At 39.8% G+C, this 25,627-nt stretch overlaps 1 protein-coding gene across 1 annotated transcript in view; it reads left to right on the forward strand.

The window, feature by feature from the left end:
- The window catches only part of LOC105228986 (BMP-binding endothelial regulator protein), a 133,888-nt gene that overhangs the window by 86,502 nt on the left and 21,759 nt on the right, over positions 1-25,627 (forward strand). The window contains exons 4-5 of the mRNA XM_049451092.1: positions 7,380-8,094; positions 24,864-24,952. Coding sequence (XP_049307049.1) covers positions 7,584-8,094; positions 24,864-24,952 — 600 coding nt within the window. The 5' untranslated portion in view covers positions 7,380-7,583. The remainder of the gene's footprint in view (positions 1-7,379; positions 8,095-24,863; positions 24,953-25,627) is intronic.

Below are 25,627 nucleotides of genomic sequence, written 5' to 3' on the forward strand. Positions count from 1 at the left end.
AAGTCGCGAGTGCGACGACTGTTTGTTTGATGGGAGGAGATATTTCGTCCTGCCTTCGATCACTACCAGACCCATTTGCTTCGCTTCTTTGTCCAATCTGAGGAAAGCAAGAATTAACGGCGCGAATCTTGAGGCTAATGAATTGATATCATCGGCGTACGTCAGCAGTTGTACACTCTTATAAAAGATTGTAGCTTCTCCATTCAGCTCTGCTGCTCCAATTATTTATTTTCTTCAGGAGTAAATTGAAAAAGTCGCTCGTTACGGAGTCATCTTGTCTGAAACCTCGTTCCTTAACGAACGGCTCAGAGAGGTCCTTTTCGATCTTGACGGAGTTTTTGGCGTTGCTCAAAGTTAGCCGCATTAGTTTTACGGCGATACCAAGTCCAGATATGACGGCGTAGAGGCAGTTTCTTTCGTGCTGTCAAAAGCAGTTTTGAAATCGACGAAGTGGTGAAGTGTGTCGCTTCTCTTTCCACTGTTTTTTTTCTAAGATTTGGAGCATGATGATTATCTGGTCAGTTGTTGATTTTCCAGGTCTAAAACCACAATAATATGGTCTAATCAGTTTGTTAACGGTAGGCTTTAATATTTCACAAAGTATGCTCTTTAAAACCTTATATGCGATGTTGAGGGAGATTATGCTATGGCGCAGATTGTGGCGTCACCCTTTTTGTGGATTGGATACGCTTAAATTCCAATCGTCGGGCATGCTTTCGTCTGACCATATTCTACTACAAAGAAGCCGATGTACTGAAGCTTCTTATCAGTTCTTCGCAGCCGTATTTGAATAGCTCGGCCGGCAAACTATCGGCCCCCGCCGCTTTGTTGATCTTCAGACGGCTTATTGCTATTCGAACGTCTGCTCCATCGTCATCGTTTGAGGAATTGAGTTCACCATCTCCTGGTGTTATGCTTTCACTGCCATTCAGCAGGCTGGAGAAATGTTACCTAAATAATTCTAGAAGTTTTGACATTCATTCAAAAAACCTGGAGTTAAAGGCGAGTTAAACATAATTTTATGCTAAAAATAGTTCTTTGGAGTAGTATGTGGTGCCAAACAACGAAATTGTCATTAAACTCGAGTTTATGAGTATGTAGTTAAAAGTGAGTTAAACGAATTCTTGTGGTAATGTCAAAGCTTGTGACCCATATGTAATGCTAGACAACAATATTAACGTTAAACTCGAATAATGTATATGTAACTAGCTGTTCGTTTCGAAAAATCATAAATTGCTCATTTAAATTCGAACGTTATTTAAATCACACGCTCAGCTAATCAATTGCTTTGCACTTTTGAGCTCAAAATAGCCAATATTTTATAGTTATAATTGTGGTGATTAATTTCAATTTTCGCACATAGTAACTGCCATAAACCGAATCGAACGCGCCGCTATACAGTAGCGCAATAATGGAACTCCGTCTCGCCGCGATCTCGACGCCATTACCCGCACACTAACTGCAAATTAGAGCGCATTTTTCGGGCACACGCAGCCAATATTAGTTGTGACATTTGAATTTATCTAGTTTACAATGCAATTTGCACTAGGAAGCTGTGTCTGGGCGGCTCATTAGCAAGCCGCGTGGCAGCCGACTCGGCAGCTGGGAAAGTTGCGAACGCCAAAGGTATGCAGATCATGTTGGTATTGTGTTGTTGTTGTGGCTTTCGCAACGCATTAGTCAGCCGGGTGGGTGGGTGTGCGTCAAGTCAAGTAAGTCGCTGACGGACAGATGCAACAGCTACTGCTACAACAATAATAACAACGACGACGACGGCAACAAATATTGCGACGATTAGTTTATGATTTAATTCAGCGGGCAATTTGTGATCGGTTGCATGTGTGGGTGCGCGCAATTTCCATAAAGTCTAACTGTAATTGGATACCCGTCATGAATCTTGCCAAATGTGTGCGTTGGAGAGTTGCAAAGCGCGAACGCCAGCCCGCCAGACCGCCATTAGTGGCCAGCGGCGTTGCTATGCACTTTCTGTGGCACAAATTGAGACATGTCTGCTGGTATATGTGCGTGTATGAGCGTATATGTATGCGTGTATTTGCATGCACTGCAGCGCCATTTATTTAGCGCTGCTGTTCGTTTGTTGTTTTTGCTTTTACCTGTCGACCGGCGACGGCGGACGGCAATCAGTTCCACGGTTCGCACCGAAATGGACATTGACTTTTATAGTTTTAGCTTTGCTCTTTGGCCAAGCACCACTGCGCTGCTTAGCATAGTCGCCAAGCCAAATGTGGATAATATAGAAAAAAGCCAACAACAATAGCAATAGCAACAGCGGCAGCAATAAAAAGTCAACTAAAATAAAAAGCACGAAGTAATTTGTTAAGAAACGCGTTTTGTTTTTCTCCGCTTTTGGCGCTCAACTTGGAAGCGGCTGGCATGGAAGTAGAAGCAGTCGTAGTCTAAGAAGAAGAAGAAGCAGCAGCAGCAGAAGCGTGTAGATTTGGCCGAAAATATAGATACCAAGCTGCGGTTGGCCATTGGATATAGAATTACAAAACTGGCGCCAGTCAAAAGGCATTAACATTTTATAGTTGAAAAGTGTAAAATGATTTTTAAGAAAGAATTAAATAAACAAGACGGCAAAACAGATAAAAGTACAGCTCATAAAAAATAAATAAACCTAATATAATATTAGAGGTGGACAATAGAAATGACGAAAATCGTAAAGCCACAAAGCATTTATGCCAATATATAATTTTTGTTTATGTTAATACACAAATACGCACACACACACTCGTCCAACTAAGCACCGTGAACACATAAAAAATTAGAATAATATTTTTGGCAGCGCCACACACATACACAGGTACACATAGACGCGATTAACAGTTATTTAGCATTATTTAGGCTTGACTGGCGCGCTAGTCGGCTCTACGTATTCGGAACGAACCCGTATTTATATCCGGCAAAGCACTGCCATCATGACAGCAAATCTTAGATTTATATGGTGAAGGCTTTGCTGGCGCTACAACAACGAAGACAGACTGCTTGGATTTTTGACGAACAAATAAAGTCAGTTACCAACGCGTCGACGTGCAATAACAACAACTACAAGACCCTAGCGCGCTGAAAATTATAAAATTTCAAAGCAAAAGTGTTTTAAAGGAACTCATCTTTACTTAAAGATAGAGATCTTAAGACAGGAACGTAGATAATTGCATCTATCTTGAAGCAGTCTTAACACCAACAAAAAGTCAGCCTAGAAATTCAATGCAGAATAACGTTTGCCAACAGCTGCTACTTCGGACTGAGTAGGCAATCGAGAAGTAAAGTACTCTCTCCACAGATAAAGACCAAACTCGACGAGTCACACATCATCCCCGTCCTGCTATATAGTGCCAGAGGCATGGACGATGACAACATTCGATGAGTCGACCTTAGGAGTGTTCAAGCTAAAGGTTCTACAGAAGATGGTTCCTTGCGCATTGGAAACGGCGAGTAGCGCAGTGGATGAAACGATGAACTCTACGAGATATACGACGAAATTGACATAGTTCAGCGAATTAAGAGTCAGCGGCTGTGAGCCGATGCGTTGTCGTGGTGCAACTTATAATCCGCTGCGATGTATTGTCGGACCCAATTGACCCTTCGTTTGAGTCCCTTGAGGCATTCTACGTAAAACTTGACGTTGACGGTTTGTCCAAGAGGAACAAATTCATGGTGGACGATGCCTTTGATGTCCAAAAATACAATGAGCATCGTTTTCACTTTAGAATTGCTCATTCTTCCGGTCATCATCAGCGATCTCTTCCCGTCCCTCATATCAAACGTCTCTATCACAGATTTACTGAGTTTCAAGCAGATTTTAATCGCGTACTCCGGCTTTGTTTGTCCTGACTATCCAGGTGCTCGGAGACAACTGACCAGGCGCACGTACGTTAGCTAGGAACGCCCTCCACCGAATCCAGTCAGTGCGCGCATGCTCCGAAGTACAGTCGCGGTGGATGAAAATAAATTCTATTACTTTCCGGACAAACCCTGTATAGGAGGCTATTTATAAGTTGAATAGCTAAGCTTAGCTTTACCAAACATTTGTTAAAGTTTTAGGATTGATGTAGTCATGCTCGTTTTTCCTTCTATTCATCCGAAGGGCATAAACCTAGTAATCTTTGAAAAGTACCCACCTATTTTTGATTATTTTCTTAACAATTTGTAAGCTAGCTGAAGCCTGCAAATAGCTTGATATTCTTTCCTAGTCCGTCTTAATGAAACGAGGTGGACATATTTTATCGAGGACTAATTAAAGGGGATCCAGAACTTGCCTAATTTTTGTAATCAAGAGCTGCTACTGCACAATTTTTTTCGAACTCAGCGGTTGGCTTTAATTTTTCTTTTCTTTTCGACCAATTTTATCTAGAAATAATTACCAGTAATTGTCAATATTCAAACGCCTAATTGTTGGCAACCTCTTAAGTACCCCATTTGAAGTAGGTGTCTCTCATAAATGGAATTCCTGCAAAAATACATATAATAAGCAGCAATTTTTTATACCGAAATGAAGTAAATATGAAAAATCACGCAGCCACTTGATCAACATACGTCAATCATTGTACTCACCGGATCACAATCCCATTCGTAGTGCCAAACGCACGCACTTAAACGCACGCGGCGCACGAAATTCCTTCAAGTTGTGAAAGAATGTCTTTTTTGTTAGTACTGCTGGATGAAGAGCTATGAGAAAATGCGAAAGTATTCTCCAACACACGAAGTTATTTAGGTAGCTCCGACGATTCGGCGCTCAACTCATCCCATACTCGACGTGACGAAATTCTTTGTCTCGTGGCCTACGGCGACACTTGACTTGCCTGCCTGTGCGTTCAATTGTTCACTTGAACTTGAGCTGAGCTGGGTGCCAAGCTCTTGATAAATTGTCTCTAAATTTGTAACTCGAACTTGATGAGTGTTTGCTAATTGTTTGAGTGCCATGAAGCGCTGAAGTATCAATCGATGGTTATTATGTATTAATTCTAGGAAATCACTTGAGTAGCTAAAAAAAAAGAAAATTATTCCTCCAAGTTTACTCTGTTTACCTTTGTCGAACAGTGTTTCAAAAAATAAAAATAATTTAAGATGACTGTAAAGTGAGGACCAGATAGCAGGCACTATAAAGATATCAACGAAACGTCTACATCATACCATTCACGAATATTTGGGTATGAGTAAGCTCTGTACACAGTGGGAGCCGTGAGCTCATTTTTGACCAAGTGACATAGTGAACCCGTGTGTTTGCTTCGACATGTGACAAAGGGATCAAAATTGGCTCCATTATTTCATTCGAATCGAAGTCGAATCGACAGTGATCCGAGTGGAAGGCACATGATGAACCCACTCCAATGCGTAGAAAAACGCAACAGTCAGCTGGAAAGGTAATGGCGTCTGTATTCTGGGGGCGCATGGAATGGTTTTTATTTACTACATCGAAAAAGGACGGACCATCAGCAGCGAATAGAAAATAGTGTTATTGGACAAAATCACGAAAGAATCCCCCATTCGAAGAAGAAGAAAGTCCTGTTTCATCCTGACAACGCATCAGTGCATAACAGATGCTCCATTGTTTCCCTAGTGCTTTACTCTAGACATTTCTGCAGTCTTCTCGATTTGTCAGGCCGATTCTGCGGATATCACCAGACAGTGAGTCTCTTTTATCGAGTTCCAATAGGAATTTTATATACGTACTTCCGATCTACCGTTTTGCACATGACTTTAACAGTCTTGCTCCCAGCTAGCTCGTTCCATCGGGTTTTGATTTTCTTTACCATGCTTCTGTCCAGATTGTCGCATAGACAATACCTGGATTTCCCAATGTTGATCACGTTTTCGGGTACACCGTACACCATTATTGGTAATCTCGTCCACTATTTCATTGCTTTCGATGCCTTTGTGGCCTGGCACCCAGTAGAAGTAAAGTTGCTTTCTTCTGGAAACACTTTCTATCGCTGCCCTCCTTCAAAAAACACTACTGGCCGATATGCGATACGACGTTAGTGCCTTGATTGCTGCTTGGCTGTCTGTGTATGTAGTTGTTGGTTCTGAAATTGCCTGCAGGTGCATTAGAGTCCAGCTCCGCAGCTTTCACAGTAGCAAAGAGATCAGTTTGAAATATACTGCAGTGGTCTGACAACTTGAAAGGCTGCCTTATGCCTAAATCTGGACAGTATATCCCAGCATAAGCTCCATCCTCCAGCCATTCGTTTAAATGCTCAATGTGTTGTTCGCAGCTAACATGTCTTTACGTCAACTATCTTGCTAAACCGCTATTACCCACTGATGTCCGAAGGATCTATATGTAAATTCTCCTGCAGCCAGTAGTCATCCCGTCGATTTTTACCACCGTTTAGTAGCAGTTCAAAAGCCGCCGTTGCAGTTGTTCTTAAAGCTTCCGATATGCATAGTGCAGTGAGCGTCTGAACCCTTCCATTGGCTTCCAGTAGGTAGGTTTCCGTACGCCTGAATCATACTACTGCACCGTAGAACAAAACTGGTCTTACAATAGCTGTGTAGAACAAAAGTAGTCTGTTGTCCAAGACTACTCCGAGCTACATCTATACGGCCCTTGAGAGAAAGTTGTGTCCCATTTATCGAAGAAAGCATCCATAGAGGAGATTTTGTGCTTGGCAGATCCGTTTTTTCTGGGTTCATCACCAGACCTCCTTGCAATGTCCAATTCTGGACTGTATTGAGAGTGGTGTCATAATACTGATAATGGTCTGCAGACACCTACCCATTATTAGATGCCAATGGTGGCCGCATATGCCACTATTTTAGGGGTTTTGCCGTCCAAGTTAGCGTCGTTCCATCCTACTCTTATCCTTATATAGGTCAAGAGGCTCCTGATCCAGCGTTCTATAGCAGGATCAACACTATTCAGAATATATTCCGTAGAGACGTTCTTGAACACTCCAGAAATGTCCAGGAATGCTCTTAGAGCGTATTTCTTCTATTCCAGAGCCTTTTCGATATTAAATACCAGTTTAAGGTGTGCAGTCTCTACTAATTTCTTAATGTGCACGTCCAAGATTTTCTTTTACGTGCGGATTGCCCATTGTATTCTTCGTAACAATGTATACGGGAAAGTTTACCGCAATACTCTCTTCATAACTAGAACTTACCGCGTCCTGGTCTGATTAGCATAATTGCTCTCGAAGATAACTATCTTTAATAATAAAATAAAATTCTATCAAAACACAAAATGTTTTCTATATTAGCCGGCAAACAAGAGGGCTGTTGTTAATGTGAGTCTTGCAGTATAGGGTTGCCACCTTTCTATTATATTTTATATATCAAAACATTACAAAATTATCACTTTCTATAAAAAAAAACTCTTTGTAATCCCTTGACTGTTCGCTTATGCCTCATTTCAGGTCACTATGGAGTTTTTAAAACAGCAACAACAAAAACAAAACCACAACACACTGAAATGTAATACATAGACGCTCTCCAGTATTGCTGCAAAACCTGAAACTTTGCTGAAATAAATTAAAAGCAAATCGAAAAGACGAAAATAAAAACAAAGAAAAATTCCGTGAGGCAAGCGAATAAAACAACAAAAACAAAAAACACTTGCAATGAACAAGGAAATGCGAAAGAGGCAAAAGCCGCAACGACGGCAATATGCAATTAAAACAGCAACAAAGCGCACAGCAATCGCACTAACAGCAACAACAACAACAACAATAAGAACACCAACAGCACCGCCAAACCGTGTGACAGTGAACAACGAATTCGTGCGCACAATGGCAATTGTTGCAGATAGCGCCGATAGCGTTGCTGTTGTTGTTGCCGACGACAAGAAGGCTCAAAGTTGCTGCGCCAACGACGAGCAATGCTGCAACAACTGCCGGCAACGGCAACAACAAGACCGGCAACAGCATCTTCGGCCTACACAATCGCTTACACTGTCGCCGCAGCAACAACAATCACAACAACAACAACAGCGTCAGGGATGTGAGCATCATGTACAACGTCATCTGCGGTCATGGCCGGGACAGCGGTCAAAGTTCAGCGCCTGGTTGCTGACAACTGTGTTCATCGTGGCCATTTGCCTGGTGCAGAGCGCGCATACGAATCTCTTGTTTGGTAAGTCGCGGGTGCGAGGAAGGGGTGACGGTTAAAAAAGCGGGACATGGAGTTCTCATTTAGTTTGGGCAGCTCGAGGTGTTGACGTCTTTAATTTATTTGATTTTAATGCTTATTATTTTTATTTTGACTAAGATGTAGTGCTCATAGAACTACAACAACAACACGAGCACATTGATTTACGAGCTATTGGAGCGTTTAACGCACGACCGGCTTGTTAGTTGCCGCTTACTGGTGTTGCTGTTGTTTTTAATGAACAGAGTAACGAACAGGCGAACATTTTGATTAAGCCAAAGGTTTTCACGTTGCAGAATCTGTGCATATTTGGATGTATGTACATTAGGGTGTCGGTGATTTCGCCAAGTTTTTGTTTTTTTTCTTTGCAAGCTGCCACTGAAGCTTCAGCCTTTGAGCATAAAAACCAAAAAACATATAATAATCGTTTACACCGAAGCTATATTGGCATTGATAAACAAAGTTTTCATACAAGAAGTTGATATTGGTTCTTCAGTTTGTATCGCAACTATATGTTATAGTGCTCCGATCTGAAAAATTTGTTCAGGGTTTGTACTGTCGCTTCGCACAATAATCCATGCCAAGCTTCATGAAAATATCTCGACCAATAAAAGATTACTCCATACCAGACTTGATTCCGATCGTTTAGTTTATATGACAGCTATGTGCTAGAGTTATCTGATCCGAGTAAAATCTTCGGCGCTTACATCGTTGCCTATTTAGGCAATAACGCATGTCGAATTTTGTGGAGATATCTTTTCAAATGAGAAAGTTTTCCCTACAAGAACTTGATTCCGATCGTACAGTTTATATGGCAGCTATATGCTATAGTAATCCGATATAGGTGGTTCCGACAAATGTGTATCTTCTTGGAAAGGAAAGGACGTGTGCAAAATTTCAGATCGATATCTCGAAAACAGTGAGACTAGTTCCCGTATATACAGATGGACTAAATCGACTCATTTCTTTTCATGGTGATCTCTGACGAAATGACCTGAACGGATACCTTAAAGTACATACATATATATTTTTTCACAGATAGCGAAGCTGCGAATCTGCTCGTGAAATCGTCTTGCAAGTCTTGCAAGTAAACAATGTTTATGATATTTACCAAATCCATCTATCCATAGCTAGAGCTCTCATGACAATTCATCCCTATATTAATATTCGGTAATATATTTTATCTTCCGAGACTCGCTGGCATATTCCAAGTTATTTTCTACTCGAATCTTTCTTGTATATGCCAAGGTTGCGCGTTACCTCACAGTTTGAATATCATTGCATTATTTGCTCACAATTGATATATTTTGTGGCGAATCGGCTAGTAAGTTATTCGGCAGCTTCGCATTCACTTTCTCAACTCTCTTTTCCTCGTATAACATTGTAGTGTATTGTCCGAAATATTGTGCTGACGAGATGAGTTTGAAGCCGCGGCTTGCATGAAGGATTTGTAAAGTCGGTTCAGCTAGTTCGAGGTCCACTAAATATCAAGGAAATTTGAGTGCAAATTTGTATTGACCACTAAAAGTTTTGCTAGTTATAAGATCGAGCACAGGAGTACTTCTTTTTTGGTTTGGTTTGGTTTGGTAGATTTCACTAACTTAAGAATTAGATATTTCGCTTTAACTTAGCCAGGTCATTCTCTACCTGGTCTTTCCAATGAAGTGGAGGTCTTCGTCTTCCTTTGCTTCCCCGCGGAGGTATTGAGTCGAATACTCTCAGATCTAGAGTGTTTCATCGGATGACATAACCTAGCCAACGTAGCCGCTGTCTCTTAATTCGCTGAACTATGTCAATTTCGTCGTATAACTCGTACAGCTCATCGTTCCGTCGACTGCGGTATTTGCCGTTCCCAATGCGAAAAGGTCCATAAATCTTTCGCAAAATCTTTTTCTCAAAAACTCGTAACATCGACTCATCAGATATTGTCAACATACATGCCTCTGCACCATATAGCAGGGAATTGTAAAGTTTGGCTTTGTTCGGCGAGAGAGGACTTTACTTGTTAACAACTAGTTCCAGTAAAATAATCACGGTAGTTCAGTTCCATGCCGTCAATATCCATAAACCACGCGTTTGTTATTCAATTTAAGCAACGTAAATTGGTTATCACAGTTTGGTAGCACTGGTTCTTGAGAGGGTCTTCTCGAATAGTGCTGTCAGTGTCAAATATGTCAAATAAGTTCAACAAGTCCAAGAACCAAATAAAGCAAAAAGATTTTGTGTATATAATATAGTTTCTGAAGGGGATCCACTAACCTAAATGTTCAGTGTCCACAAATTGCCAATTCCAAGTTGTTCGAGTGATAATATGTCCCGAGAAGTTGCTTGTTTTCAATTTCAAAAATAAAATTTGTGTCTTTTACCGTAACGAAAGCGTGAACAATTGAATTTGGTTGTAGGTTTTTAACCTTTGTTCTTTCTCACTCTCCATCTATACGTTTTTGTCCAGTATAATTGCAGAAAAAGTGATATAAAGATCTCTCGTAAACTTCTTCAGACTTGTAACGATGAAGTGATTATTTCTTCAACACTTGGTTCGTTTATCACAAAAGCTATTTACAATAACAAGGTTCTTAAGGCCCTTTCAGTTATATCGTTGCTATAGGCACCTAGCTGTATTTGGCGGTGTGTTATCATTTCCATCTCCAATATTTCTTATTTTAAATATTTCTCTTCACTCTCTCCCTCTTTATCTTTCTGCTCTTTCTCTCTTACTCACTTTCTATCTAACATCTTCCCATATGTTACAATTTGGTGGTGGTGGTATCAAATTTGAATCCGAATCAATACCATTCATTGGATTAGTCATGTAATCCCTCACCTTAGCCCATCTTCCCTCCTAACAGTCATGTAACACATAAATTGCATGTTTATAACATATATATGGAAATTTCTATATTGTAACAAAAAGTTTAGCAATAAAATTGAACCGCCTATTAGCTTGTAACCGCAAAACCCCAAAATACGACTATATGTGTGCGCTGCGGGCGCGCCAAGCCATCTACAAAGTGACCGAGCCCTCTAACACCCATCTACCAGCTTATCGACTACTTGCGTGATGAATCCCAAGAAATTCTTTTTCGTCGCTGTGAGACATTTTACGATCACATTTTCATAAACAAACAATTCATTAGGTGAAAGTGGTGCACATTTAACGATGTCTGTTTCGGATATTTAAGTGAGAGTAGACATTTATATGCGTGCTGCTCTTCGTCAACCAAAAACCCGCTCTACGCACCTGTCCTCTAGCTATCGAGCTACTAACACTTAGTTTTTAGCGCTTTTTAAGTGTCGACTGGCACCGTCATCGATCAATCGATGGCACGTTCACCATTCGAGCGGATTCGAGTCAGTAGGCGAACGGCGACATCAAGTCAGCGGTCGTAAAAAAGCGAAATAACCCAAAAAAATGTCAGTTTGAATTAAGTTCGTGGTTTGCTTTGTCCGCTGCTGAGAAACATTTGAATTAATTGCCTATAAAAGTACCAGTTTATATTGTACTAATAGTCGAAGTTTGAAGGAATGTGGTTGCAAAGTGACGTAAGGTGTGGCCCTGTCGAGCTGTAAAACGCTGGAAAACTTATTTTTAGCCTTAGTTACCCCTTCTGTCGAGTTCAATCTGGAATCGTTCTTCCAGAAAATGCACATCGGCGACACTAAATGTACGGACTTAATTAACAATACCACTTACAAGCTGGAACCAAAGGTCGTTCACATTAACATCCTTCAATTCCGGCATGAAAAAGTTGTTAATAATGGCTTCATATCGTTCCCATTAACGGTTTAATTTTTAAAGGAATATAGATCACACTAAACAGTGATTTTCTACCCATTCCACCAAAACTGAGGTTTATCACTGAACAAAAAATTGTTTGTGAAAATCCGGATCTGTTGCCATCTCAAAAAGAGAGAGATTCACCGAACGTGCGACGCACTTGATGATCTTGCGGCATCAATTTCTGTACGGTTTAGATTATATAAGTTCGTAAAACAAGATCCTTCAGCAAAATTGTCCATTAGAGGATAGGCACAGTTCCGCACAGCTTTGTGCGTGATGCCGAAATTAATGACATGAAGGTACCATAAAGTTAAAGAACTGGGGATCGTTTAGTGTAGTGACTGCTCTCTATCAGATGGAGTCGTCAGTAGAACGTAAAATAATCATGCGAGGCCAGCACCATTCTTAAGATCTATATGGTTCAGTACTTTTACACGGTTTACAATGACTAACTTCCCAGAGCTTACAAATCACCAAACGTCGAATCAAATTTAAGCTCTAACTTAATTGAAGTTCTACCAGCAGTAAACGAGCCCATTCTACTTATGTGGGACCGGATGAGATACGAGTATTGCATAAATGAGATGAGATTTTTTTAGCTGAAGCTGGAGCGTAATCTAAGTTATATTGGGTAGTCGGGGAGGTTGAAAAAAAGTTACGGCTGTTCAAAAATGAGTAAAAAAGTGGAAGAATGCCACGCCATCCACCAATAGAACTTTTGAAGTATACGGAGACGATGGTTCGCTCGCTTCCGTCCTGGAAATTTCGATGTAAAAGATGCACCTCGCTTCGGTCGACCTATCGTTGAAAAAGTCAATGAAATTATGGAAAATATGGTCCGGAACCGTCACATAAGCAGCCATGACATTGCTAAGGAACTTTACGTTCATCATCAAACGGTTTTGAACCATTTAAAAAAGGCTGGCTACAAAAAGTAGCTGGATGTTTGGGTACCACATGAATTGTCTGTGAAAAATTTAATGGAACGAATTAACATCTGCGATTCTTTGCTGAAACGAAATGAAATCGAACCATTTTTGAAGCGAATGGTAACAGCAGACGAAAAGTGGATCAAATACGACAATAATGTGTGAAAAAGATCATGATCCAAGCGTGGTGAAGCTAAACAAATGGTCGCAAAGCCAGGATTGATACCTCGAAAGGTTATGCTAAGTGTTTGGTGGGATTGGAAAGGCATTATCCACTATGAGCTGCCCCATCCTGGTCGAACAATCGATTCTATATTTTACTGTCAACAACTGATGAGATTGATGCAAGCAAAGATTATAAATGCGACTACCCAATATATGGAATATATGGAAGGTGCTGAAATTTCATTTCGTAAGTGTAGAGGAATTTTAAGTGGCAATAGGACGAGAGTTTTTGTCTTAAATGTTGTACAATGGATAAACCAATACATCTTTGAATTTCTGAGAGCAATCTGATACCAAAAAACGGCTTGAACTTTGTATAGACGAGACCTGTTACAATATTCAATGAGAGTTTTCTTGAGCCGCACCAATATGATCGCCTGGATGCAGTGATATGCATCTTCTTCAAGCAGTTTCTGCTGGGGTGCTTTTGGTTGCTTTTTGCAGAACCGCTTCCAATGAGCATCCAGAGGTCCTTCTTCAACTACGTCGACGGCATAAAACAGTACGCTGACCAGACATCGAACGCAACTCACTTAAGATATTCACTGACCGCCATTCACAGTGGAGACAGGTGTTTATCTTCACCAACTCTCTCTCAGTGAATGGCGTACTTGGAGTCAAACCACCATCTATTGCAGACAACGAGCTCGAGCTGCCGCGAAAGTCGAGAGTGAGCCTTGCGCAGCTTCGTTCTGGATATTGTAGCAGGTTAAACTCCTACTTATTCATAATTAACCCCAATATATGTATATAAAATATATGTTCAACGTGCAATGAGTCCTCGCATGATTTTAACCACCTCTTCGCCTAGCCCATGTCCAGCTAACCCTATACAACTGCAAGCACTCTTCTTATGGTCCGACCCATCGAAACAGCACGTTTCTTGAGCCTAACGTTGGATGACCTCGTTGACAACTTATCTGAAGCTTATTATCTTAACGGGGACAAGGTAACGGTTACAACGGAGTCTTCTTGATGTATTAAAGATGGATATTATGCATTAGATATGTGAACTTTTGTAATCTTTGAGTTATTGGAAGCGGCGAAAATCGGATAAAATGCCGAATATAGTAAGTTCGCATAGTTGAGCGCTCTTATCTTCCGAGAGTTTTTAATGCAGTATAATCTGAGACCTCATCTACTATTGAACGACGAAGTGATGTAGAACTTCTGTTTCTAATTGCTTAGCTAAGATGTTGCATTCTCCGAAAACTTTCTAAAAAAGAAAAAAATTCATAATAATGAATAAGATTATAATATAATTATTTTAAACCAACATCAAACTAATCTTAACAACTTAACTTTATCAACTAAAATATTTACACATCTAGAGATATTTATAATTTTAAATATTTATGTAGCGTACAGTGTTTTTCTTTTTTGTATGTATGTCTATACTTATCATGTTTGTTGAGGCGCCACAAATATTTAAGCAAACAAATTTTTATGAACTTCGTTATGAAGATGCCAGCATATGGACACATACTACATAACTAGACATACTCGTTTGCATATACCATACATATCTACTTATAAGTGTATGTGTATTTTGAGTAGACAGTTACCATCATAAACACATTGACTTTGTTTGTCTCCACTGTTTAGAATTTTGACAGGTGTGACATGTAGTTCCGTGAAACGAAACTGTTAAGACTAGATTAGCACCCCAATCTGTAGAGATTAAGCGACAAAAAACTCGAAAAAACCAGACAACAACAAATACTCATAACAATAAATGAAGAATGTATAGAAGAGAACAAACACCTCTGGTTATTAGGGTATACAACTAAATAGATTTATGTAAATGAATTTGCGAGTAAACAAATATATTTACATATAAAGTTGGTATGTGTGTCACTAAATATGTAAGTAAGCCGAATTTTGTATTGTAATTTGGTTGTCAGAGTGGTTCTGCTTCGTATTTGTACATACTCCGGCTGATTTCCCAAATAGCGCGTCAAGATCGTTGCTTCACTAGCGAAGTTGAAGAAAAAGAAGATCAGCCAGTAACCCAGAGTTTTCCTATCCAATTGGACAATATTAACAATTAGACAATATGACCTTTGACTACGGGAAATACCGAAAACGTCTAGCTGCCGCCGACAGATCAGCAATAGAGACAGAGATAACTCTTCAACCACTTATTAACAAGTGGAACACGCTAACTTCGACTGCAGTCGTTATGACACAGGCCCAGAGTCTACAATGATATGAGTAAGAGTAGTATGAGTGGTACTCATGTCAGGATTTTGTTCGCGTTTCCAGAACGCAAAAAGTTAAACTTCACGAAAGTTAAACATCCTGGCCGATTTCGCTTAAGTAGATCGTCACCGGAATTGTTGTAACGGAATAGCACTCGGTACATTCTTTTGTTGAAAATTTAAACCTACAATCTATCAGTAGACGTTCACGCATTGAATGTTTTATAAAATATTATCATAAACTGCTGAGCCGATTTGGTTTTCTTCAGTTACAGAACGAAGCTCCCTTTAAATTGTCAAAAGATCAACTCTATTAGAGTTCAGTTAGGCTTAAAAAAGGTCGTAAAATGTTTTTGAAATGCTGCCAAGTTACTTTTGTCCGGTTACAATATCCAGCCCATTTCGATTACCTAGACCAGAACTCGTGGGGATGGTCTTGACGACGTGATTCTCGGTTGTTTTGTACACTTCAGTCGTCAAAATTTTAACCAACAATCCAACATTAGACGATCACACTATATCCCACAACAAACCACTGCTTATATTCTTTTAGAACAGGAAAAAGCGTTAAAGCGGTGAGAAAAGGGCGTTGTCAAAATATAAGAAAACTGAGAGACCAGTTCGCGTATATACAGACAGGCAGATATGGCAAAATCGACTCAACTCGTCAGTCTGATCATCTCTTTTTGGCCGTTATAGATATCGTGTCAAGCTGTTCAGGGTATAATTGCAGGCAAGGAGACACTTAGTTCTGCTGAATTTCGTTTTGAGAACTATAGACTCCAGATAATGCCCGAAAATTTATATGATGTGATTATCACAAAAAAAGTAGTCGTCGCATTATTGTCCGGGAGTCTTGAACTAGAAAACGCCAGACTATATATAATGTCTAGAAATATTAAGTTTCATAAGCGACCGAACTACTAAAGTTTCCACAAAAGCTTCCAAGTCATAAAACCAGTACTGTACTTCCAGTTTCTAGTCTGTACAATAAGATTTATGACCGGGGAACCTTCGCGCTTTGGAAACTTATCCAACACAAGTTTGAAAACGATGAGCATTTTCTTTGAAAATATTTATTTTGGGGATTAATTTCTAGTTCTGTAAGCCTTTTCAGCTTCTATAGCAGTTTTTCCAACATAAATCCCACAAACCCAAGAAAAATTTTATGAAAATTTCCCGGTATCTCATCCTTACCGGCGCAGACAGCGCTTACGCGGTTAAAGCCGATTTAACAACAGCGCGCCAGTTGTTTCTTTTTTGCAGTGTGGCGATAATTGGAAATTCCAAGCGAAGCCGGGTCCTTCTCCACCTGGTCCTTCAAACGGAGTGGAGGTCTTCCTCTTCTCTTCGATCTCTGCTTCCCCGGCGGGTACTGCGTCGAATACTTTCAGAGTTGGAGAGTTTCGGATCCATTCGGATGACATGACCTAGCCGCTGTCTTTTAACTCGCTAAACTATGTCATTGGCGTCGTATAACTCATACAGCTCATCGTTCCATCGACTGCAGTATTCGCTGTTGCCAATGCGCACAGAACCATAAATCTTCCGCAGAAACTTTTTCTTGAACACTCGTAACGCCGATTCAGATATTGTCATCGTCCTCATCACCTCATAGCAGGACGGGGATGTTGAGTGGCTTGCAGAGTTTGATCTTTTTTAGTCTACACACGACTTTAGTTATCAACTGTCTACTCTCTCCGAAGTGGATCCTCTTGAAAAGGTCATTCTGCGTTGGATTTCGAAGCTGATGTTATTGTTGGTGTTAATACTGGTCCTAAGATAGATTTATCTACGACTTCGTGCTATGATTGTCAACAACGACGTGGCCAAGTCACGAGTGCGACGACTGTTTGTTTGATGACAGGAGATATTTCGTACAGATTTAGGTCCATGTAGTTTATTAATCACCTATCGGATATTAACTGACTTTTCTCACTCGAGCCAAGTGTTCTGAAACTGTCCATAACCGTTGTAGCTTAAGTACTTCCCATTTTACTTGCACATAAGCTAACGTAACTGCTTGCCAACTTATCTTCTGAGTTTAAACATTTATCGATTTAATTGCTTCAAAAGCAAGCCCTTAAGTATCTAAAAGTCACGCACGAATCGCATTCTATGGCTTTTGGCAAAGAACAGCGCACAGTGAACAGCAACAAAAGTTGTTGTAAAAAAAAAATGTTGTAACTGCAAAACGGAAAACGAGAGACGAAAATTGCAAACAAATGAATGACAAAATGATTATTGTTGCTTTTGTTGTAGCAATTCTCTTGGCTATCATTTGCTTTCCATTACCGGTAAACAGACACACACACATACACTTTTCCACGGCGGCTGCGTGCTGCCGCGTCGCTACGAAGCCCTAAATCACGCACTTGGCCCTTTCTGAGAATCACCAAAACCGAGCGTCAAAGAGTCGAAGAGCCGAAGCGCCGTAGAGCCAAATCACCGCTTGTGAACCGTTGCATGTCTTGATTATGCTGGCCTGCATCCGCTGACACAACAGACAACGGTTATAGTACCAATGTAGCTCTTCTTCACTTGTTCGCTTGTACACTTGTGTTGCCGTTGTTGTTGTAAAGGTTTTGTTGCACGGTGTCCGTCTGGCCGATGGAGTGCGATAAGCGGCAGCGCGGCGTGTAGTCGGCGGCCAGCAGCAGGCAGTCAAGAATGTCGGACAATGCTATGCATGCTGCTTCCCCCTACATCTTCTGTTTCTACTTCTTCTCACCGCTTCTTGCCAGCTTCTCTGGTTTCTTTTTGCCGTGTGTCATGTGGCGTGTCGAGTTTTTACTTTTCGCCATTGGCATTGCCGTGTCGTCGATTGTCGTCCTTTGCCTTTGCCCTCGCTGTTATTATTTTATCGTATCTGCTGTTGTTTTTGTTGCCGCTTTCGTTGGCTTTTGTTGTGTCATGTTTTTGTTGGCAACATCATTCGGTAATTACGGTGCTTCTTGGCTGGCGCTAGCACTTTTTCTGATGTTTTCATTCACTTTGTACGATTGGATAACTCGGCGGCGGCCTCAATGGTACAAAATACCTACCACACAGCAGCATAAAAAATTACAGCCGGTCTTCGTATTAATAGAAACAGTATGCGGTACCTTGAAAATTAACGGTTGAAGATAACCATTAAGCTATGAGACTGTAAAAGAACTGTGTCAATGATTAGTTACCGCGCTGAAGCAATGGTTTCCGTAAAAGATCATTCAAGGTGCTTTCCACCTGCTGCTAGAGTTATCTTCGATCTCATGTCATGTGCAAAACGATAGATCGTAAGTACGAAAATGCCTATTGGCACTCAATAGAAGTGACTGTAGAAACATCTTCGGAATACTAATTGGTCACTGTCTGGTGGCGACATATTCCCGCAGAATGGGGCTGACAATCGAGAAGACTGCAAGAAATTTCTAGAGCAAGGTACCTGGGATACAATGAAGCATCTCTTGTGCACTTGTCCGCTTTGGCTATACTACGCTGTAAGCATCTGGCGTCCCCACGGTATGATACACTGGAGGAGGTATCGATAGTGAGACCACAGAGTATATTAAAATTCGTGTCAAGCGCAGGCATCCCAAAAAAAGGTGACTACTCCTCATGGACTTAGCAACTAAACTCCATCTGGTATCGCAAACAGCCTTAACTGGTGCGGGGTTGCTCATTGGCCTACCATACTAACCTAATCTAACCCGTACTCGATCTTCTCGATAGTTTCTTTTGCTCAAGGAAAGAGATTAGAGATGTCGGAATGGATACATTTTTAATTTTTCCATCAACACTCACAATCAGATACAAAAACGACTTCCTTTTGTAGCGTTCAAGCAGCAGGTCTGACATGCAAACTCGTCTTTCAAAGTCTCTTTTCTTCAACTCATATGACAACCAATTTCCTTGCATTTGTCAGTATTCGGTTGCTGTAAAAGTTTTTTAATGACTGCTGGAGGGACTACTAAAGATTATTCGAGTTCTTTAAGTGCTTGGAAATAATTTCAATCGAGTTAGGCTTCCAATTTCTCATTTTCAAACTTGTTTTGGCCTCGCTTTAATCTTCCAAGATAAAATTGCCGTTTCTAATTTGTGCACATCTCTTTTGGGACGTTTGCTGAGCTTAAGAATGTTCAGAATAAACTTCGAACGAAATTTGCTGACTTTCGGCGGAGGTTTTCTTCACATTAAAATACCTTCGCCCAAAAACCAAGCTCTACGTTCCATTCGTTCCATTATTAAAAATTCTATCTTTTAATCAAATAAGTGAGAAATCGACGCAAACCAATGTGTTTTACCTTACGGTGTTCCATATTGTAACCCAGTAAAGTGGACAGTCTCCATTCATTCTGAACTGGAGTTGTCATCAATTGGGACGGTTTCAAAAATTTTAAGGTGAGTTCTGATAAAATACAAGGCTTGATCCTATTTCAACAAAATATATTGATGTCCACAGAAATAAGACTTTCCTCAAGGCTAAGACATCATCTGCAAGTGCAAATGAGTGAATTTTTTTTACAAACCAAACTTCCAAAGCACTTACATCCCCTTGAAAGCAATCATATTCCTATAAAACGCGCTTTTTCCAGTACTTTTTCTAGCTCTTGAAACAGCCGGAATAGTATTTTTCCCGTAAAGCCTATAAGAATTGTTGCTATTCGGCTTTTATCTCCTGAAATAATATACTTTGTTGGCAGTTTGTTATCTTTATATTATCACGATGCCTGTAGCACATAAATATCAGTGACATCTGTGCCAAATGTCACATCAAAATAATAATTAGTGTTTAGTATACGATTGACTTTTGGATACGTAACGAGTTGACAAAAGCCACGTCCAAGGCGGTCATCAATATTAACTGATGATTAACACGTCAATAAAATAATGTAACTGCAGTTTGAGAGTCGACAATTAAGTCGAAGATCTCAATGGCAACATTGGAATATTGGAAAGATGAGTGAAAGTTTTGAAAGATCATTTTGGGTCTAAGAAAAGTAAAGGTTCGATTGGTTCCAAAATCACAAAATTTTTTTCGTAAAACAGCGCCGCATTAACATCTATGAAGCAATGCTTTTCGACTAGCAGAATTTCATGAAACGTATTATTACTGGGCTTACGATCGGCCGTGGAAAAGATAATCCGAAGCCGAAAAAACAACGTCAAGACAGGTCAAAAATCAAGGTTATGCTGACATTTTTATTCAATTATCGAATTGTAGTGCACTCCGAATTGCTTCCAATCGGCCAAACTGGATTGGAACGATATATGTAGATGTTAAAGATTAAAATAATAACTTTAAAATTGTGAACAAAGTCTCACTATTTTTTGCTCTTAATAGTACATATAAATAGCCAGCGAAACAAACTGAGTCGCCTTTTGTATTGAATGAAATTTTGCGCAACGCTACCATATTTCTGGGGTGGAGAGGGTTCACTATAGCATATAGCTGTCATACAAACTAATCGATCAAAATCAAAAAATGTGCAACTAAGTGTCTTATTTTCATCTCATAGTCATTCTTAACTGTCCAACTGGGATCCTTCGTGATCCTTGCCTCATTACTTAGCCTAACCTAACCTACATACATACATACATATACATATGTAGATCAGTACAAGTTCTAGACCACAACATTTTTTTGTGCTTGATATACTAAGTTTCAAAAATCGTATCTCACAATCCAATAAACGATTTTGGATTGAAGATATTGGCAAAATACAGTCAGTTCCTCATTTTAGGCATAGAGTCTATTTGTTAAAAATTTCACTGGCTTATTTGATATTACAATAAATTGTGTAAAGGTATCGAAAACATCCATGGCGCCCAACTGGCTCCTAGAATTTTTCAGAGTGCTGCATATTTGTGACCACATTTGATATAGGAAAGGGCACAATAGACTATAGGTCGCACTGCAAAACTTCTATTATTTTCTATCATCTATTTACATATCAAAACCAAACATGTATTTCAAATATTCCACGATAAGAAAGCACTTTTTTCAAAATCTTTTCCAATCTATATATGGCGTGGCCACAGACATCTTAATTTATTACAGCACTGTTACGTTCTTCAAATTTGCGAGAGTGTTTTTTATACGATTTTGCTCTAAACTGAAACCTTTTCCACTTGTTTCTTATTATTTTCCTTATTCACTTGTCTGCAACTGTAGAAAATCAGCATTGTCTCGTCTCTCCTGAATGCAGTGCAAATGCCGGCCACATTGACCCTTAAAAAGTGCAGCCAGGAATACGAAAGGCATGAAGGCGTGCGCTTGTAGTACAAAGCCTGTTACAGTGCCAGCGCCACTGCCATGCAGGTGGTCTCACCTCACCTAGTGGTCGGTACGCGTACCTTTTACTACCTTCTGCCGGTACTCCTACTCGCTGCAGACATTTGCTCGGCTACTACTTAAAAATATTTGGAGTTTGTTTTAGTCGTTGTTAGCAGCTATTGTTATTGTATTTCTTGTTGTTTTTTTGATTAACATTTTTGTTGTTGCTGTTGTTGTTTTTGCTACATTTAAAGGCATTGTTTCGATTCGGTTGCTGGATTTTAAGAATGGCCAGTGAAAAAGGCAAACGGCGAGGCGGCGCGTTTAAGAATGCAGATATTCGAATAAAGGTGAATATATGTGTATGTGTATGTGTGTGTTTGTTTGTGTCTTTCTTGTGGACCACTAAATATGTTAGCGCCGCTAACAACAACACAATGCAACTTAACAACGTATTTGCAGCACTTAAAGTACAATCAATATAAAATGTTGGAAAGCAACAACAAATCACTTACTAAACACATACAATATACTCAAACGTGGGTATGTATGTATATGTATATGTATGTGTATGAGTGCAACAAGGTATTGTGTGCATTAATGAGCTCAAGTGGCCGAAACGTAGAACAACTTGCTGCCCAACATTGCAGCGACCATTGTTTTGTTGTATGTAATTGTTGTTGTTGTTGTTGCTGTTGACGATCCATGTTTTTGGCTGCTGTGCAGGAGTTCGTTTGTTATACACCTATTTGATGATGTAGCATTTCCGCTTTTACTTAAGCCTTAAGTGTGTTGATAAGTGCTCTTGTTTACATACACACACACACACTCGCTTAAACACATACACAATTGCATGTGAAAACCTTTTGGACTTCGCTCTTGTTGCTGTGTCGAAAGATTTGTCCGATCAATTTGCCTTACAGGTAGATATTAGCCATTAGAAGTGTGTTCTTGGTACCTCATAAATAATATGATCATTTGAGTCAATCGCTTGAGAGTATGTATATATGTATGTGTGTCTGTATCTTTATATTGTATGTATATCAAAAAAATATATTTGAGTGTGTCATGTTTTAAGCGCCAGCATAAATAAGAAAAACAAATAAGGTAGAGGCAATTTTGGTTGTCGGAAAAATATATAAAGGGTTATCCATTTCGAGGTTCCCTACTGTTTTTAAAGAAAAAAACTCAGAAACTTCAAATTGAATGGGGAATGTTTTTTATCATTCATAAGAACATTCTCTGGCATTTAATATTTGAGAATTAACTTTCTCAAATGTGGCTACGTCTTAGATGGTCCATCCGTTGAGTGCAATTTTCGATGACTTGTTCGAGCATTTCGACTGGTAACTGGCGAATGCCACGCGTGATGTTTTGCTCCATGACCTGAATCAAGCGGTATTGTTCGCATAGACTTTAGACTTTAGACATATTCCGACAGGAAAAAGTCTAACGATGTGAAATCACTCCAATCGACCGACTCAAGATGTGGAATTATCTGCTCACCGAGGTGTTCTTTCAATAAATCCATTGATTGATGCGATGTGTGGGAAGTGGCGCCGTCTTGTTGAAACCAAATGTCGCGGAGATCACAAGCTTCAATTTCTGGTATCAAAAGTCGGTTATCATGACGCGATAATGGATGTCATTGACGTTTACGTTCTCGCCAGCCGATGATTCCACCGACCCACAAACCACACCAAACCGTTGCAGCTCTTAAATCCCTTCAGGTTGCTCTTCGTCCCGAATGCGGCAATTTTGCTTGCTTACTCGGACGTACAATTTGAGCCAATAATGGTGCTCATCGCTGAACAAAAGTTGGCTCGAAAACGTCGGATCTTCTTGGAAATTTTCAAGAGCCCGTGGAACGACGCTTAGGAAGGTCGGGCTTCTTTAGTTCTTGCACAAGCTGTATATTTTACGCTTTCAATTTAAGATCACGATGTAAATCGTTCCATACGTCAGTCCGAGTTGTTGCAAACGGTGCTACGATGGCGTAGCCGAAAGCCATGTCCTTAAGATGAGATGCCTTTCCTGTCGACCGCTACCAGCCGCGGTATAACAATAAATACTCCGCGGTATACTGCGTGATTTAGAATCGACGCGTTGGTATCAGAGTGATATCAAAGGATCTCAACATCTCTTCTGAATCAACTCAACACATTTTGGTTAGGATTTTGCGTATAAAGCGTTTCAATGCTATACTCGGACCAAATGAACTGAGTCTTTTGCAAAAACGATATCGAGTAGAGATCGTAAAAGAAACACGACAACCTTGACCAGGACTCTACCTTCTTTAAACGCACCACTGGTACCGAGACGTGGATTTATGACTATTACGTCGAAAGTGTTCAATAATGTAGTGAATGGCACTCCTAAAATGAGTCGACACCGAAAAAAACTAAATTCGTTGAAGGTACCAAAGTCCTTCCTGAGACTTAAAGCCAAAGAAAAAAAGAATAGATTAATGTCGGTATTCTGCGTGAGACGATTGTCTCAGGTGTCTAATAGTGACTATAGTTATTTAGTGATTCTGTTAGCCAGGAGTCTCATTTTGGTATTCTGGCAGTTACAGTATAGTAGTATACTGTAAAGTAGTATACTCTATTTGCCAGTCTACCAAAATGAGACGCCGGCCTAACAGAATGACTGAATTACTATAGTCACTATTAGAGACATGAGACAATCGTCTCACGCAGAATACCGATATAAGCGTTGCCATCCCTATATTCACACAAAACGAGCTTATTTTGATGGCGATAATAAAGATTCGTATGAAAATACTTGAAAATGTTAACAATTTTTTCAGTCCCGATCAAATATCCGGTATACAATTCAAAGTCAATCAGAATGATCGAGAGCCTCACTGCTCTAACGACAGTCGGCTCTATATAATCGAAATTAACCAGAATTTTTATCCGGCCAAGCACTGTCAAGTCCACATCATGACTTCAAATTATTTGGGTAACGTTTTATACCGCTACAACAACAAAATTTCGTCAAACGGTGGATATGAAGGGATTGTTTAAGCAATCTAGTTAACTAGACAATACCAGCTAATATTCTCAAGTTTTTCTTCGAGAGCTTTGATGGTATTATTATATATATTGCCTTGACAAATAAACTCAGAAAGTCCAAATCCTCTCTGTGAGTTACGATGGCGTCATTTAAGTTCGAAAGCTTTGGGATCATTATACATCCAGTTCTCGCGTTCGCTCTTTCATACACTTGGTCACAACAGTCATCTGAGATTAGAGAAATATATTTCAGATAAACTTTCCATTATTTTTAGATGACTGATTTTTTGTTTAATTTCCTCACATTCGCATAGAGAACTTACAATATTTTTCTTTCTTTCGCAGGCAATTTGTTATCGTGTTCCAATGAAGGGGAAGTGGTGCAAATTACGGAATTGAAAATAACTTCAAAATGTTATCAGTGTACCTGCAAGGTGAGTTCAAATGCATGCAATACAATTTTCGATATGTTTAATAAGGAATGATCCCTTTCGAGATTCCCTACTTAAAAAAATACACAAAAACTGCAAATTTAGTAGTGAATGTTTATTATTATTCGAAAAAACATTCTTTGACATTTGTTTTTTGAAGATTGTATCTTTTAAAAGTTGGGCGAGGCTACGACTCAGATGGTCCAATCCGCTGAGTCCAATTTTCGTTGACTAGTTCGAGTACTTCGACTGGTAATTAGCGAATAACAAGCGTAATGCTTTTCTTCAAGACCTAAATCAAAGCGAGATTGTCATCTATGCGGTCGTCATTGACGGCTACGTTCTCACCGGCACCAGTTTTGAAGAAATATGGGCCGATGATTCCAACGGCCCACAAGCCTGATCAAACCATTGTTTTTCCTGAATGAAATGGCAGATTTTGAATCTCTTCAGGTCCCCCTTCGCCCTAAATGCAGGAATTTTGCTTGTTTACCTACCAGTTGAGCTAAAAATGGATCTCATTGCTCAACAAAATTTTGTTCGAAAACTCTGGAACTTTTTGGAACTTTTCAAAAGCCCTTGAAGCGAAGCGATGTCGCTAGAAAAGGTCGAGTTCAGTTTTTATATTGAAATTTAAGCAAATATTGTGACATTTTTTTATTCCATGTTACCATCTGA

Source organism: Bactrocera dorsalis, chromosome 3, assembly GCF_023373825.1.
Source record: "Bactrocera dorsalis isolate Fly_Bdor chromosome 3, ASM2337382v1, whole genome shotgun sequence".
In the NCBI taxonomy this organism is placed as follows: Eukaryota; Metazoa; Arthropoda; class Insecta; order Diptera; family Tephritidae; genus Bactrocera; species Bactrocera dorsalis.